Here is a 15,554-nt window from a genome sequence, read left to right as displayed (position 1 = left end):
TACCTCATGGAGCTGGTTGAGAGAATGCCAAGAGTGTGCAAAGCTGTCATCAAGGCAAAGGGTTGCTACGTTGAAGAATCTCAAATATAAGATATATTTTTATTTGTTTAACACTTTTTTTGGTTACTACATGATTCCATATGTTATTTCATAGTTTTGATCTCTTCACTATTATTCTATAATGTAGAAAATAGTAAAAATAAAGAAAAACCCTTGAATGAGTAGGTGTTCTAAAACATTTGACTAGTAGTGTAGGCCATCTAAATATGTGAAAAGAGGGGCCTTGGGGAATAAACCCCTGCTTTACTGTACTGTGCTCTACTGTACCCTACTCTACTGTTCTCTACTCTACTGTACTGTGCTCTGCTGTACCCTACGGTATTGTGCTCTAAGGCTGTACGTTTGTTTATGTGTAACTCTGTGTTATTGTTTTTGTCGCACTGCTTTGCTTTATCGCAGTTGTAAATGAGAACTTGTTCTCAACTGGCCTACCTGGTTAAATAAAGGTGAAATAAAAATAAAATAAGTAAGGCACTGTGCTGTAACGTTCTCTACTGTTCTCTACTGTACTCTACTGTACTGTGCTCTACTATACTGTACTCTACTATACTATACTGTACCCTACTCTACTGTATTGCACTCTATTGCACTGTACCCTACTCTACTGTACTGTACTGTACCCTACTGTACTGTACTCTACTATACTATACTGTAGCCTACTCTACTGTGCTCTACTATACCCTACTCTACTGTTCTCTACTGTACTGTACTATACTGTGCTCTACTGTACTATACTGTACCCTATTCTACTGTTCTTTACAGTACTATACTGTACCCTAGTCTACTGTTCTCTAGTTGGGTGCTAGGGAATTCAGGTAAATATTTCAAATATGCAGTAAGTGTGTGAATAATATTCTGTGTATTCCTATCGGAAGACATGTGTGCAGAAAGTTTGGTAAAAATAGGATACAAATTAGTCATTTTTTTTAACACCAATTTTCACAACTTCTGCAGAATGACCCATATACTGTTAATATGTAATTAAAAAGTTAAAGGTCCATTAACAGTCTAGCCTATGTCATCACTATGTGTTAATTTCATGAAATTTGAATTAAAGAAGACAATGGTGTAAAGTAACTTTGTAAAAAATACTTTGAAGTACTACTTCAGTATACAGTATTTATACTATTACTCAAGTAGTATTTTACTTGGTTACTTCCATGTTGTATGAAGGTATCTTTACTTTTACTCAATGACAACTGGGTAGCCTACTTTATCTACCACTGGGCCTAGGTAGCCTAGCCAATTAAAGTTAATATAAACCAAAGTTGATCAAGTTCACATTTTCTCTTAACACAAATACATTGGTTCAGGCTATAAATACATAATGTTCCCACTTTGTTTCCCCTGGCCAGATGGGACAGGGCGTATAGAGGCCTACAGTTGATCAGACTGATACTGCAGGTCAGATCACTAATGTTTAGGTGTAGGCTGCTACAACATTTCTCTAAAGAGTTTTTGCTTGTGTCTTTCGGGAGTGAGTTATTTTCTGTTTGCTAAAATAATACCTTATGGAAGTGGAATGCGTGCTCTGCTTTCTATAGACGTGTGCCATGCCTGACCAGCGATTTCTGGGAATCTGATTGGACACAGAGGTGGCAGTGGCACCACAGGTCCCAGATTGTTGGGGCCATTTTTTGTCTCCTGATGGTAACCAGGTAACAGTTTGGAACCTAGTTGTAGCAGGGACCTTAATCTTGTGAAAATTGTCCCGTATGGATTGGGCAAAATAAAAATGTTTCTAACAGAAGAACTATAAAAAGGATATGCAAGACATGGTAGCAATTGGAAAGGAACACCAAAGGTGAGGACAAAACAGTTCACCTGACACAAGACTGAATCCAAACATTACACTGTTCAATTTATGTGCATTTTACATTTACTGTGCTATTTACAGCATTTGTCAATAACTACATCTGAAAATACTGTAAACATTCAGTAACATAAATAAGAATATTCATTCACAATTTGGATTAGCTGCAAGATAAGAAAAAACGATTACAAGGGTTTGAGTGAGAGGTCCAACTGGTGTCTCCAAGTGGCAACAGAACTCTCCAAACTGTAAAACGTTACTAAATAATTTCAATGCTCTATTATGACTCAAGGAAAGAGCCTTAAACTATCATGTGCTTTTTTGAGCGCTCTTAGCTTTGCCATTGAGGAACTGAATCAAGCACACTTGTAGTTTCCAATCCCAAAACATTCCATTATAAATCGCAATCTGGGTTAGGTGGGTGGGCATCATTTGAAAGGTATTCTATTGCCAACAAGGCAGTGTTAGCCCAGCTAGCACATAACGTTCTGAGAACCATTTGATTCTTAGAGCTTGGTGTGAGTGAGGTCGTCCTATGGCTATTTTGCATAAAATCTTCCCACAATGCAGGCCCATCATTAAGGGTGGCCCTTAAGTGTTCTCGTCCACCGTACCTTACTTCCTTGCCTGTCCAAATAAAATATTAAAATATTGATAATTTATTTGACAGAGATGCATGCAGATAGAAAGATGTATCTGATGTTGTCTGGACAAAAATAGTATGGCATGTCATACTATTTCTGGCCAGACAGCATCAGATACATGGGTCACATACAGTAAGACAGAGTGGCGCTGTTTTGCTCACACAGATGTTTTCTATGGTACGATAGATTCAGCAGAGAGGAAGAGAAGAAGTGAGAGGACACACTCTCGCAAAAAGATCTGTGCAGAATGAGCACAATGCGTTTCTATGGGCAGTATATGTAGACCTAAGCTTGTCGCATGCCTTCCTGACTTTGGAACGACTCCCATTGTTAGGGCGGAGACATGAGCATCTCGTCATTATAACAGATATCTGGTTTCAGTGCAGTTGCGAATTGGAAAGGAAAGTTGGTGGGTGCACAGAGCACTTGCTGGATTCCGCTAAAGTAAATGTATGTTTTGCCAAAATTATATAATTACACCTGTCTAAATAAAATAATTCAAAATACTTCACCAGAGACCATGACTTAACCATAGAGTATCATTAGCTTCTTAAAAAAAAAATATCTCTGCATTGTTTCAAATTACAAGTGCGTAGGCCATGCCTATTTTATTGGGAAGACCGAAATTGTGTTAGCACGCGTGGCAATAGAAATACTTGATTATTGATTTGTGGCTGTCAGTGAAAAGCAACTAAAATATGTGTTTTGAGTATAATTTAAAATATTGAGATGAAGAAGGGGAGGGGTGTGTGGCGAAGATATGGCGCGATTCAGTCCAGAATGCATGCACTCAGTTCTCCAGAATGTGCTCAGCTCTCCCAACAATTCTTGCACATTCATTGTTTCATTGTGTGAATTGTTTGCCCTTTGTTAATTTTGATAAATTCTCCATTACATATGTACCAGTAGGCCCAGTAATTGTACTGTTAATACCCATCGTTTGGTTACATAGATTTATGTTAATGCAGGTATTAATTACATTCATTTACCGTTCTCAATCTCCGAGTGGAAACATTATTTGCAGAGTTCAACCTGCTACACTTTATTTCATAACCATCATTTACGAGTTTTGTCATTTTTTTCATTTACCTTTGTTAGGAGCGCTCCGTGTGCGCAATGAGCATGTGTCTGGTTTCTCTGTCCAGATAATGTTGAGTGAGCGCGCACCTGAGCGTGCATAAAAGTAAGCCTAAATGACCTGCTGTGGGCAAATGTAGGAAAGTGCCCATTAGGGGATATCGGAATTCTGATTGTCTTAACTCACCACGTCCACCACTAATAAGCTGAGCTTCTCAGTATTTGTTTCTTCACCTCACACAGTAGACCTGAGTCAACGAAGCCTGTTTTTAAAAAAAACATCCATTACAAATAATAATAGTTCCTCACAGTATTTGAAAAATCTTTCCAACACCCGATAATCACAAAGCCTCGATGTGAAAGAGCAAAATATCATGATCTGATTATCCCATATCTCCAGTGGAAACGAAATTTAAAAAAAGCTGTCTGTCCCGAGCTCACTGGTTCAGAATAGGTTTATTCTAGTTGATACAATGTTGACAGTTCACTAGGAACAGCTTCGGCCCAGACCCAGTTGATTGATTTGATAGCTTACAATGTTGCAGTTAACCAGCGATGGCTCAAGACAGATAGAAAGGGGGGCAGACAGGCAGAGAAGATAGATTAATGTGATTGAAAGAACCTGCATTTTCATCAGGATATTTTCTTCTGTTTTTATTTGTTGGGTTTAGGATTATGTATTTGACTTAGTTGAAGACTGTATAGGCCTAATTCTGCATTGGCCTATAGGCTATCTCTGAGTTCCATGCGTTAATTTATTTAGCGACCAATGCATGGATCACGGTGTATCAATGTGTCCATATGGCAGAGGCTGGTACTCTTGCATTAGGTGAATTTTAATTCTGAGTTTTATGATTAACCAAGTAAAAAACATTGAGAAAAACAAAAAGGTTATTATTGAAATGAAACTGTTCAACGGAATGCTGTTATAAAAATAATCAACTGGTCGGCAGATCGGTAGAAATAGTAGGATAAATTGTAAGCTCCCCAAAATTGAAACTGACGAGCGGCCTATGGTCTTTACTCTTACACCCATTAAAAATGTGTGCCTGCATATAGAAATCAAATGCCCTTCCAACTGATTCCTTCTAGCGCTGGCCCTGCCACAACTTTATGGGAATGGTGCAGGATACCCAGCTAGCACATAACGTTCTGAGAACCATATGTTTCTTAGGTGGGAATTTCAGTACTTCTGCATAACGTTTCCTACAGGTTTGCTCATGGTTCTATTTAAAGTAATGTTCTCCGATTGTTCAGGGAACATTAAGAAACAACGTTCTTCTGTGGGAATTGTAGTACTTCAACATAACATTTCCTACAGGTTTCCTCATGGTTCTATATAAAGTCATGTTCTCAGCACATTTAGAAAACTTTCTATAAAAACCACAAGAAAACATTGGTAACGCTCAAAGAACGTTCTAAGAATGTTATTTAAAAACATATACATTCTGTTCTCAGCGTCAACAAAACTTTATCTATCCTGTGTGTGTGTTCAGGTGTATTGCCCGCACCCACTAATTGTCCACACCTGATCCCCCTTTGAAATGGGGTCTGTTTGAATATACTAAAATGAACGGCTTTGTATGAGTTAAAAATACATGGAATGCTAGCTCCATCTTGGTGATGCAGTGGACTAATTCCATGGATAGAGAACAGAGCATGTGAGCGGAGCTGGAGCGTTCTCAAATCTGACTGAAGCGCAGAGCAAGTTGCCCAAAGGCTGGAGCATCGGCCTTCTCGCCGCCTACAATTTCGCTCCAGTACCACTCCAGTACCGCTCACTTCACGAGCTCAGTGCATGCCTGGCCCAGCATGCATTTGTAGGCTACTTGTGTGCTGCTTTAGCCCCTTGCTTTAGCTACTGTCATGGAGTTCACTAAATATTTTCATAAAGAAACACAAAGGTTTGAAATCAAGGTGACTTACAAAGATGAGGACCAAGAGCAAGAGAGGGAGTGTGGTGATGTAGTGTCCACAACTAAAGAAGAGAGGGAGTGTGGTGATGTAGTGTCCACAACTAAAGAAGAGAGGGAGTGTGGTGATGTAGTGTCCACAACTAAAGAAGAGAGGGAGTGAGGTGATGTAGTGTCCTTCAACTAAAGAAGAGAGGGAGTGTGGTGATGTAGTGTCCACAACTAAAGAAGAGAGGGAGTGTGGTGATGTAGTGTCCACTACTAAAGAAGAGAGGGAGTGTGGTGATGTAGTGTCCACAACTAAAGAAGAGAGGGAGTGTGGTGATGTAGTGTCCACAACTAAAGAAGAGAGGGAGTGTGGTGATGTAGTGTCCACAATTAAAGAAGAGAGGGAGTGTGGTGATGTAGTGTCCACAACTAAAGAAGAGAGGGAGTGTGGTGATGTAGTGTCCACAACTAAAGAAGAGAGGGAGTGTGGTGATGTAGTGTCCACAACTAAAGAAGAGAGGGAGTGTGGTGATGTAGTGTCCACAACTAAAGAAGAGAGGGAGTGCGGTGATGTAGTGTCCACAACTAAAGAATCATTGTGAAATCTGAAAAGACATCCCGAAAGCATGATGGTGTACTATGTGCACATTCTAACAGAAAGGAATGGGGAGCTAGCTAAGTGTGTCATTATAGCAAAGTATTTATAAACTAAAAATAAGATCTCTTAAAAGTTTTGTTAATTTTTGTTCTATTATCTTTACTATAGGCTATCACTGATTTTGGCCCAATAGACCTGACATGTTACCTCTTTCAAGGAGCTTTCCATTTTGATAGGGTTATTTTACCATAAAATCTTCAGGCCAACCTATAAAATAAAAGTTTAAAAAATCTGCATCCCTGCCCAGCCTGGCAAGAGTGGCCCAATAGGTGTTTAGCATCCTCAGTGGCTCTGCAAGGTCTGAGAGTGTATTCTCCACTGCTGGCCTGCTCTACCGGCACCATCACATGAGCCTGAAGCCACAGACTCTGGACAAACTCGTGTTTCTAAAAGTGAATTCAAAGGCACTGAGCCTAATAAAGCATCTTTTGTTTAATTTGTATTTAATTCTAATAATTCCTGTCTGTCTCCTGACCTATTTAGAGTGTTTATATGCTGTTTAATATGACATGTGGCCTATTTGAAATGATGAGTGCTTCTTACAGTCACCTTTTCATGTTGTTTACTAAAATACTTTTCATTCAAATCATATGGTTTGGTGTCGATACTTCAAAACCAAATAGTAGGTCCAGGTGGTCGTTCAAAATAAATGTTTTTTTGTGATTTTAATGAATGGAGCGAATTTGGAACTGCAGTTTTTTATCCTGTGAGGAGTGTTTTTAGCACTCAATTCCACTCACATGCTCTGATAGAGAACAGAAGATGCCACATTGAAAAATAAATGTGTTTGTATGATTAATGCCCAAGCAAATTAATTTCCCTGTTTCCTTTCTGTGCTTGGTTCAACAGTTAACCCAAACTAAGCTAGCAGTGATTTTAAAAATCGGATGGAAACATGTTCTCAGAATGTTCATTAATTACCTTCAAATAACCTAACATTTGCGTTCTCAGAACGTTAATAAAACCTCCCAGGGCAAATGTTCTCAGAACCTCCCTGCAACCTAAAAAAATCAAATTCCCAGAACAGGTGAAATGTTCACTAACGTTCTCAGACCGTAAAAATGTTTTTTTATTATTAAAAAAAAAAAGTAACGTCAGGAAACATATGGTTTCGTTTCCAGAACCAATGGGAAACCAAAAACTTATATTCCCACAACTTCCAAGGAACCAAATGTGCTAGCTGGGAGGCTTTCAAAGGGCACTTCAGACAAACAGATTGCAATTTTGGTGCGCATAGAATGGAGTCTTGAGTACATTCAAGTGCGTGTTCCATGGAAAATCTTCTGTTCAGGACAACCCAGGGCATAATGCATGTCACCCTAGTAACTGTGGATTAAACATAGAGCTCATGAACGTTGACACTGTAAATGACATGAGTTTTCAAATATGGAAATGTGAAGTGCACATTCGGATTCAAGGTGTGTGGTTTGCTTGTATGACATCAAAGCGGTATTTATTATGATCCTCAAGGTCTCATCTTCCAGAACACATCGACTCCTCTCGATTTAAAGCATTTCCCTCACTCATACAATATGAATGAAAAAGGAAACCGCTCACTGCTCTTGATAGTATCACTGATATTTAATAAGCTTACGTTTCGGCCTCACGGTCTTCGTCAGAGCTTTTGTGATTAAAAATAAATGAGCACCCTTATGTAGACCTAGCCCCACCCACATCCGTTCCACGCATAGAAAGGTGTTGGAATCGAAGGAAAAACAAACAAGTGCTACCAAATATAACAATATGCATTTCATAAATATTCGAATAAAGTGTTTAAATAAGACGTATTAAACACGTCTGTAAAACCGCAATGAGGACATAGCAAGTTTACATTAATCAGTGGGTACATCGTACGAAAAACATCAGAGTAATCTTAAATAGGGACATAATTCATGTTCAAATTCACCACATAACATACATAGGCATTTCACCATTAAGTCCTTTAGGAAATCATGTCTGGAGGGTGAAAATCCCAAAACATTCTCTTTTACTCAGAGTGTTATTAATATCACCTCCCCTGTCTGATATCTTAACTTTCTCTATGCCACAAAATCTAAAGGTGGAAATGTCATGCTTTAGGTCATTAAAATGTACTGCGACTGGATAATCCCTGTCGTTTCTCCTGATTGAACATTTATGTTCACTAATTCTCTGTTTGAGAGAACGAGAGGTTTTACCGACATAGCAGAGCCCACATGGGCATTTAATAATGTAAATAACATGGGTGGTGGAACACGTAATAATGTCATTTATTTGGAACCGTTTTCCTGTGTGTGGGTGGCAGAAATATTCACACTTCATCATATTGTTGCACTGTGCGCATCCTCTGCATTTATAGCTACCATTTGGAAGAGGGTGTAAAAGAGCCCGGCTGATTTTCTTTTGTGGCTGGCAGTTGGCATGAACCAATTTATAGCGTAAATTGCGACCTCTCCTATACACAATAGGTGGTGGATTTTTAAATTCAGCCGGAAAACCTGGGTCCGATGATAAAATATGCCAGTGTTTCTTGATCACATCTCCCACTTTTCGCGAGTTCAAAGTATATGTGGTTGTGAACATTACGGAGTGTACTTTAGCTTTAGCGGGTCTTTTTTGTAGCAGTTCATCTCGTGCCTCTTCTTAGAAACCGAATGCGCATCTCCGCTGCTTTTTCTAGATAATGCTCTGTGGAGGGGCATATACGGTGCAGTCTGAAATACTGGCTTCTAGGAAGTCCTATTTTTAATGGCTCAGGATGGAAGCTGTCCCCCTGTAATATAGTATTTCTGTCCGTTTCTTTTCTATACAGAGTTGTAAACAGGGTTCCATTTGATTTCTCAATCCACACATCGAGGTAACGAACACGTTGAGTGTCACATTCAATAGTGAATTTGAGATTGGGGTCAATGTCATTGAGTAGTGCCATACTATCTGACAGCTCTTTTTCCGTTCCTTCCCATATGCAAAAAATGTCGTCAATATATCGATACCACTTCAGGACTTTATTCAAAAATTGATTCTCGTTTTCATTATTAACAAAACGTATTAATTATTAACATAAAAAGACCCACATAGAGGTTAGCATAGCTTGGAGCGAATGTGGAGCCCATCGATGTTCCATTCGTTTGGAGGTAGTATTCATCATCATACTCACTCATACAATAACAAATGTGCAAAAGTAGCCCAATTAGCGGGGGATGGGACATCTTCTTGTTGTACACGGTGCTCAGGAGCATGCTAGTTTTCTGTTCTACCTGATAATGAATTGCATCCACCTGGTGTCCCTGGTCAAAATCAGTCCCTGATTAAAGAGGAACAATTAAAAAATGCAGTGGCACTGGCTTCACGTCGAGGTCCAGAGTTGAGTTTGAGGGGCCTAGGGCAAGTGAACTGACCTGAGCAGTCGGGCAAGTTGAGCCTGCTTGAAAGTTACTCTAGGTGTTTTAAAAAAGGAATTCAAATAGAGCATATCCTAAAACGGATATTTCTGGTTCATCACCATTGTTTAGGCGAAAGACAGACAATTTATGGAATTTATGGCAACCGTGCAAGTTGAGCCTGCTCTGTGGATGTCCCGTTAAACAGTGTATTTTTTTTCCAATGCAGTTGCTATGGTTCTGGATTAATAGAACGCTCAGCCTACCACTGGCTTGGTTCTGACTGTGGGAGGAGCTCACAGCCGGCAATAAAACGGGCTGATTTACAGCGAAGGGAGAACAGATTTCTAGGTGTTTGTCTGTCTGGGAACATCTTTGAATGTTCTAGTGTAGTTTACAATACGACTGTTCTTTAGCTTCTGGAGTAAACATTTTATCTTACACTATAGATATATTTTCCAAAATGACTTGGTCTGTAAGCAGTTGTTTCATCACTCTGGTCGTTTTGTTCCTTTGGCGGATCGAAGACATTGCAGAAGCTTGCAAATGCGCTCCTGTGCATCTTCAACAGGCTTTTTGCAGCGCAGACGTCGGTAAGGCAACTTTGGCAATATTTCTGACTTCTCAGGTTCTCAACTCCGGTCCTCGAGTTACTCCAACGGTACACATTTTTATTGTAACCCTGGACAAGAGCACCTGATTCAACTAATCATCAGGCCCTCAATGAGTTGAATCAGGTGTTTTTGTCCGGGGACACAACAAAATATGTGCTGTTGTGTGTACTCGACGGCTGGAGTTGGCAACCACTGGGCTGCTACACTGTATCAATGCGCAACATGCAAACATTTGAAGAATTCTGTGGTCGTTCTAATAATAATAATAACCATGACATAAACATGATCATTGTATTTACATAAGTAGGCAACAGTAAGATGGGCTACAGCCAGGGCTCTCCAACCCTGTTCCCGGAGAGCTGCCATCCTGTAGGTTTTTGAGCCAACCCTAATCTGCACACCTGATTCTAATAATTAGCTGGTTGATGAACTGAATCAGGTTCGTTACAACTGGGTTTGGATTGAAAACCTGCAGGAGGGTAGCTCTCCAGGAACAGGGTTGGAGAGCCCTGGCTGAGACCTCTGCTACACCAAGTGTTATTTGCCTCTAGGCCTACACATAATGCCTACAGTGTATGTATATAGACCAAAATTAAGTTAATATGTTATCTTCCTACATTTAACCCAAGGCACTCAGTTGTAGTGTAGACTTTGTAGTGTATACTATTTTATTTATATCAAATAGTGGTAAGCTACAGATGCCATATCTTAATTTGAGCCAGTTTCACACATCAGGAAAATAATCCTGGAGCAATGTGTATTGTTATGCGGCGTATAATGAATGGATTTTTTTGTTGTAGGGTTTGATATATTCTTCATTGGGGCAAATCAAGTCTGGCATTTAAGTGGAAATGAATAACTTTAGTTGGCTTTTTAAACCTTGAATACACTACAAGTTTGCAGTTCCTGCAACGGGATGATTAAATTAAGATTTGGCAATTGTATATTACTATTATTGGTCAGTTAATTTCTTATGTGCTCCTTAAAAGGAATGTTCTCAACCTGAATTGTACTTGAATTAAGGAAACACATATATTCTGCACAACCGTGGGCTGTGGCTCCATCTTGAGGTCTGAAACATCTGCCACATGATGTTTTTAGAGTAATGTCCCATAGTTGGTACAGCTCTTAGTAAAAACCTTTTCTACTGTAGTTTCATTAGTTCAGGATGGCTGCAAAACCAACTGTAGTTCCAGTGATGAAGCAACAAGTACATCTATGTGGTGTACTGGTCCTAATGATGATGATAGACAGCTGTGGAATAGAGGGAACTTAACATTACAGGAGTAGTTCATCGGTTTGGCAAGGATTAATCGCTTGAATATCTTCTGAATCAGACTGAAGTGAAGAGGTTGTTGCTGTCAGCACCTTCTACCCAGACAGGTGGGCAGAGGAGGAGCATGTGTCATAAGGTCTGTGTGCCTGTGAAGGCGCTTCAGCAGGCCAGGAATATTCCCCTCTGATTACAGCTGATGGGACGCTCATGTGCCCCAGCACCTGGTTGGCACCTGAACATCTGCAGACCAGACAGGGCAGCATGGTTAAACCAGGCGTGTTGAATTAAAGACAGGGCAGATTAGTTAAACCAGGCATGTTGAATTAAAGACAGGGCAGCATAGTTAAACCAGGCGTGTTGAATTAGACAGGGCAGCATAGTTAAACCAGGCGTGTTGAATTAAAAGCAGACGACCAGAGCTAGAAATCTAGGATCTGGAGGGAAAATGGACTCGTCTGTTTAGCCCAAACAGTGTGAACTTATGCGCAAACATTTTTAAGACTGTAATGTCTTGGGTCTGTGTCGCTTTCTACGTTCTCTTAGATCTCATAACACCCTTAAATTGTCAGTGTCTTAATGACCATTAAAAGGAAAATAGATTGTCAGTTAAACCACGTTTCTCTCTTCCAGTGATCAGGGCAAAGGTGGTTGGAGTGGAAGTTGTGTCTGGTAACACCAAGTATGACATCCAACAGATCAAGGTATGATCAGCCTTTTTATGAAGTGGTTGTTCCTTCCTGCACTGAAACATTGAAGCCCCCTGAACCCCAGTCTGACAGATGGTACCAGTTCTCTCCTTTCCCCTGGGCTCCATCCCTTCAGTGTTTGCAGATCTGGGTTGGCATAAACAGTGTAGTTGTGGAGCTTCCACCATATGAAAAGGAGCTTCAGTAGAAATGGCTCATTCCTCTTGCTGGAAAGCACATTATTCAGTTGACGTTCCTACCAGTCCTAGACTATGGTGACATCATCTATGACTGCAGCTGCCATTTCATCAAAGCTTTTAAATGCAGTTCATCATAATGCACATTATTACTGGTGATGGGGGTTTGGTTCTCATCACTGTATTCTCTACCAGGAAGTTGGCTGACTCTTTGTCACGTTGGTGGATAAATTGCCAGATTTTTATTTATAAAGCCCTTTTACTAAAACTCTCACTGTACCTAGCATTACTACCCACCTTTAGACATTATAGTTACAGCCTGTCTCAAATCAGGGATGTTTAAGTCTGGATATTCCATTTGTCGCTACTGAGTTGGATGAATCTGCCTGAAATATTTTTGCCGAATGATCTTCAAAATGTTCTAAATGTGACGTTTATTTGCCTTTAGGGCGACTCAGAATTGATTTTGACTGTTCTGCTTACATTTTGTGTGTGTTTCTGAAATTCGGGGGTCTGTAAAAAAAAAAATTACACCCTGATTAAAAATGAAGGTTAGATTAAGCAATATTTTTTGATCTGCAAACATCAGGCTGAGGGAATAGGGAAGGAATTAGGAACGACTGACAGTGCCTGAGAGCTGCAGTCGGTTAGGTTCAAAACTGTATATGTAGATGTTTGACAGATCCTTTGTTCTCTCCTTGTGATTGGCTAGATGTTCAAAGGTCCTGACCGGGTTATCCACGCCGTCTTCACTTCATCCTCTTCAGCCTCGTGCGGTGTGACCCTGGAAATCAACAAGGAGTATCTCTTCACGGGTGCGGTTCTCACTACGTTACCCAAGTTCATTGCTAGCGCCGGTTACACTGCTCAACCTGTGCTTGCAGCATCATGGCCTATTCTAAACTATTGACTTCATCTTGTACAAGAAATCAAGTGCTTTAGAATAAATACTTTTTTAAAAACCTTTATTTAACTTGGTAAGTCAGTTAAACAAATTCTTGTTTGCAATGACGGCCAAACCCTGACGACGCTGGGCCAACTGTGCGCCGCCCTATGGGACTCCCAATCACGTCCGGATGTGATACAGCCTGGCTCTTACATTTACATTACATTTAAGTCATTTAGCAGACGCTCTTATCCAGAGCGACTTACATTTTTAACCTTTTTTTTTATTTAACTAGGCAAGTCAGTTAAGAACAAACTCTTATTTTCAATGACGGCCTAGGAACAGTGGGTTAACTGCCTTGTTCAGGGGCAGAACGACAGAGCTTGTCAGCTCGGGGATTTGAACTTGCAACCTTTCGGTTACTAGCCTCTTCAAGTTACACTTTATAATACCTAATGTTATGAATTTAAATGTTAATGCTTATAAATGTTTACAACTAATGCATCGCTTATTTATGATAAATTCTAGTGTTCCAGGCTGCATCGGTATGTCTTCCTGCTCCAGGGTAAAGTTACCCCCAGGGACAGATCTAGGATCTGTTTCCCCCTCCCCATTCCTATTCTTAACCATTTGTGGGGGGAAAAAGAGGAAATGGATCTAAGATCAGCATCTGCGGTTAACTTCTACCCCACAGGTTGTTGACTCACTGTCTTCTCTCTGTCTCCAGGCAGGATGAGTACTGATGGCAGTATGCATTTAGTCATGTGTGACTTTATTCAGTACTGGGAGGACTTGAATGGCACACAAAAGAAGAGCTTGACTCAACGCTACCAAAGCGGCTGCGATTGCACGGTGTGTGTGACAGGAATTATAGTCAAATTACTTTACACCACTTTTGTTAAATGTTTACCTTGTCACATTGGCTAAACACAAGAGCTAGATTATTGGGGTAATGATCAGTCAGTGATCTGGATCTTTCTCTCTCCCTGCTCTGATCTACAGATCATCCGCTGCTCTTCCCTCCCCTGTCCCGTCAGCGCCCCAGATGAGTGCCTTTGGACAGACTTGTTGTTGGCCGATGGCCAAAGCGGACCCCAGGCCAAGTACTCTGCCTGTCTCAAGGGGCGTGATTGGTCCTGTGCCTGGTACAGGATGGCTCCATCCAAGAAGTAGTTCCTGGATATTGAAGACTCCTAAACTCTACAGGCCTTCCACTCACTGCTCAGTGGCTAAATATGCCTGCAATTTAAAAGCTGGTCACTTCTTGTGCAATAGAAATAAACTACTCCTCAAATATAGTGCTCTAAGTATTCATTTCTTGTGCCATTCATCTGTTTTTAAACTGGAACCAAAGGTGTTATTGAAAATCAAAAGTGATCTCTCTGTTGTTTCTGACTAGAACATTTTTCCTGAAATACCATCCTAAAGCCTGGGGCATGTTCAGCTAGGCACAATATTGTAGAATGAATGTTATATACATAGTCTTCCATGACAAAGAAATGCAGGTGTGGTCCCCTTCTGCACGTTGAATGCATTTTAATGAAATTGCTGAGAACACTCACACTTGCTGACCAAAAGATTGTCTGAGTTTTCAGAACATTTATCTTAAATCGTCTCTTTAAATTGTTCTATATTTTCTCAGACTCACTACCCACTGGGCAATGTCTTTGAAAACTTTTAGCTTCAAAGTGAAACTAATTTTGGATTTATGAAGTTAAATCTTTTACCTAAATCCTTTATTTGATATTTAGACGTTGAACTGACATCTGTGCCGAGTGGGTAGACTACATGGATAACCGTTCAGAATGTTTTTGAAAGCTTTGTAATGTATTTAACTAGGTGAGCCAGTTAAGAACACATTCTTAATTACAATGATGGCCTAACCCGGACAATGCTGGGCCAATTGTGCACCACCCAATCACGGCCAGTTGTGAATCAGGACTAGGGTCTGTAGTGACTCCTCTAGCACAGATGCAGTGCCTTTAGACCGCTGTGCCACTTGTCCCAATACATGCATATTCGTCAACTTTTCAGCACCAATTGGTAATATGCAAATACTCAATTGTATATTTAAGGTTTGGAAAGTTTTTAATAGTAAACTGGTTTAGACTATATTGGTGAAATAAAAATACTGTTCTGGATTGACTGACCATGTCTAAAAGTAATGGACTATCGTTTCTCTTGAGCTGTCCTTGCAATAATATGGACTTGGTCTTTTACCAAATAGATATCTTCTGTATACCACGCCTACCTTGTCACAACTGATTGGCTCAAACGCATTAAGATGGAAAGAAATTCCACATTAACTTTTTAGGCACACCTGTTAATTGAAATACTTTCCAGGTGACTACCTCATGAAGCTGGTTGAGAGAATGCCAAGAGT

At 40.1% G+C, this 15,554-nt stretch overlaps 1 protein-coding gene across 1 annotated transcript; it reads left to right on the top strand.

Annotated features, from left to right (window-relative positions):
- Positions 1–9,878: 9,878 nt before the first annotated feature.
- LOC120044692 (metalloproteinase inhibitor 2-like) lies at positions 9,879–14,452 on the top strand. Its single transcript, XM_038989368.1, has 5 exons — positions 9,879–10,105; positions 12,033–12,103; positions 12,998–13,100; positions 13,899–14,023; positions 14,174–14,452. Exons 1-5 carry the CDS (start codon positions 9,976–9,978, stop codon positions 14,342–14,344), a joined length of 600 nt encoding a protein of 199 aa, XP_038845296.1. The 5' UTR covers positions 9,879–9,975; the 3' UTR covers positions 14,345–14,452.
- Positions 14,453–15,554: the final 1,102 nt, after the last annotated feature.

Source organism: Salvelinus namaycush, chromosome 3 (genome assembly GCF_016432855.1).
Source record: "Salvelinus namaycush isolate Seneca chromosome 3, SaNama_1.0, whole genome shotgun sequence".
In the NCBI taxonomy this organism is placed as follows: domain Eukaryota; kingdom Metazoa; phylum Chordata; class Actinopteri; order Salmoniformes; family Salmonidae; genus Salvelinus; species Salvelinus namaycush.
This window is presented reverse-complemented; position numbering and strand designations above follow the sequence as displayed.

Coding starts and splice junctions, on each gene's coding strand:
- LOC120044692 (XM_038989368.1), top strand. CDS start 9,976: ATGACTTGGTCTGTAAGCAGTTGTTTCATCACTCTGGTCGTTTTGTTC. Junction 12,104..12,997: donor ATGACATCCAACAGATCAAG/GTATGATCAGCC, acceptor GTGATTGGCTAG/ATGTTCAAAGGTCCTGACCG. Junction 14,024..14,173: donor AAAGCGGCTGCGATTGCACG/GTGTGTGTGACA, acceptor TCTGATCTACAG/ATCATCCGCTGCTCTTCCCT.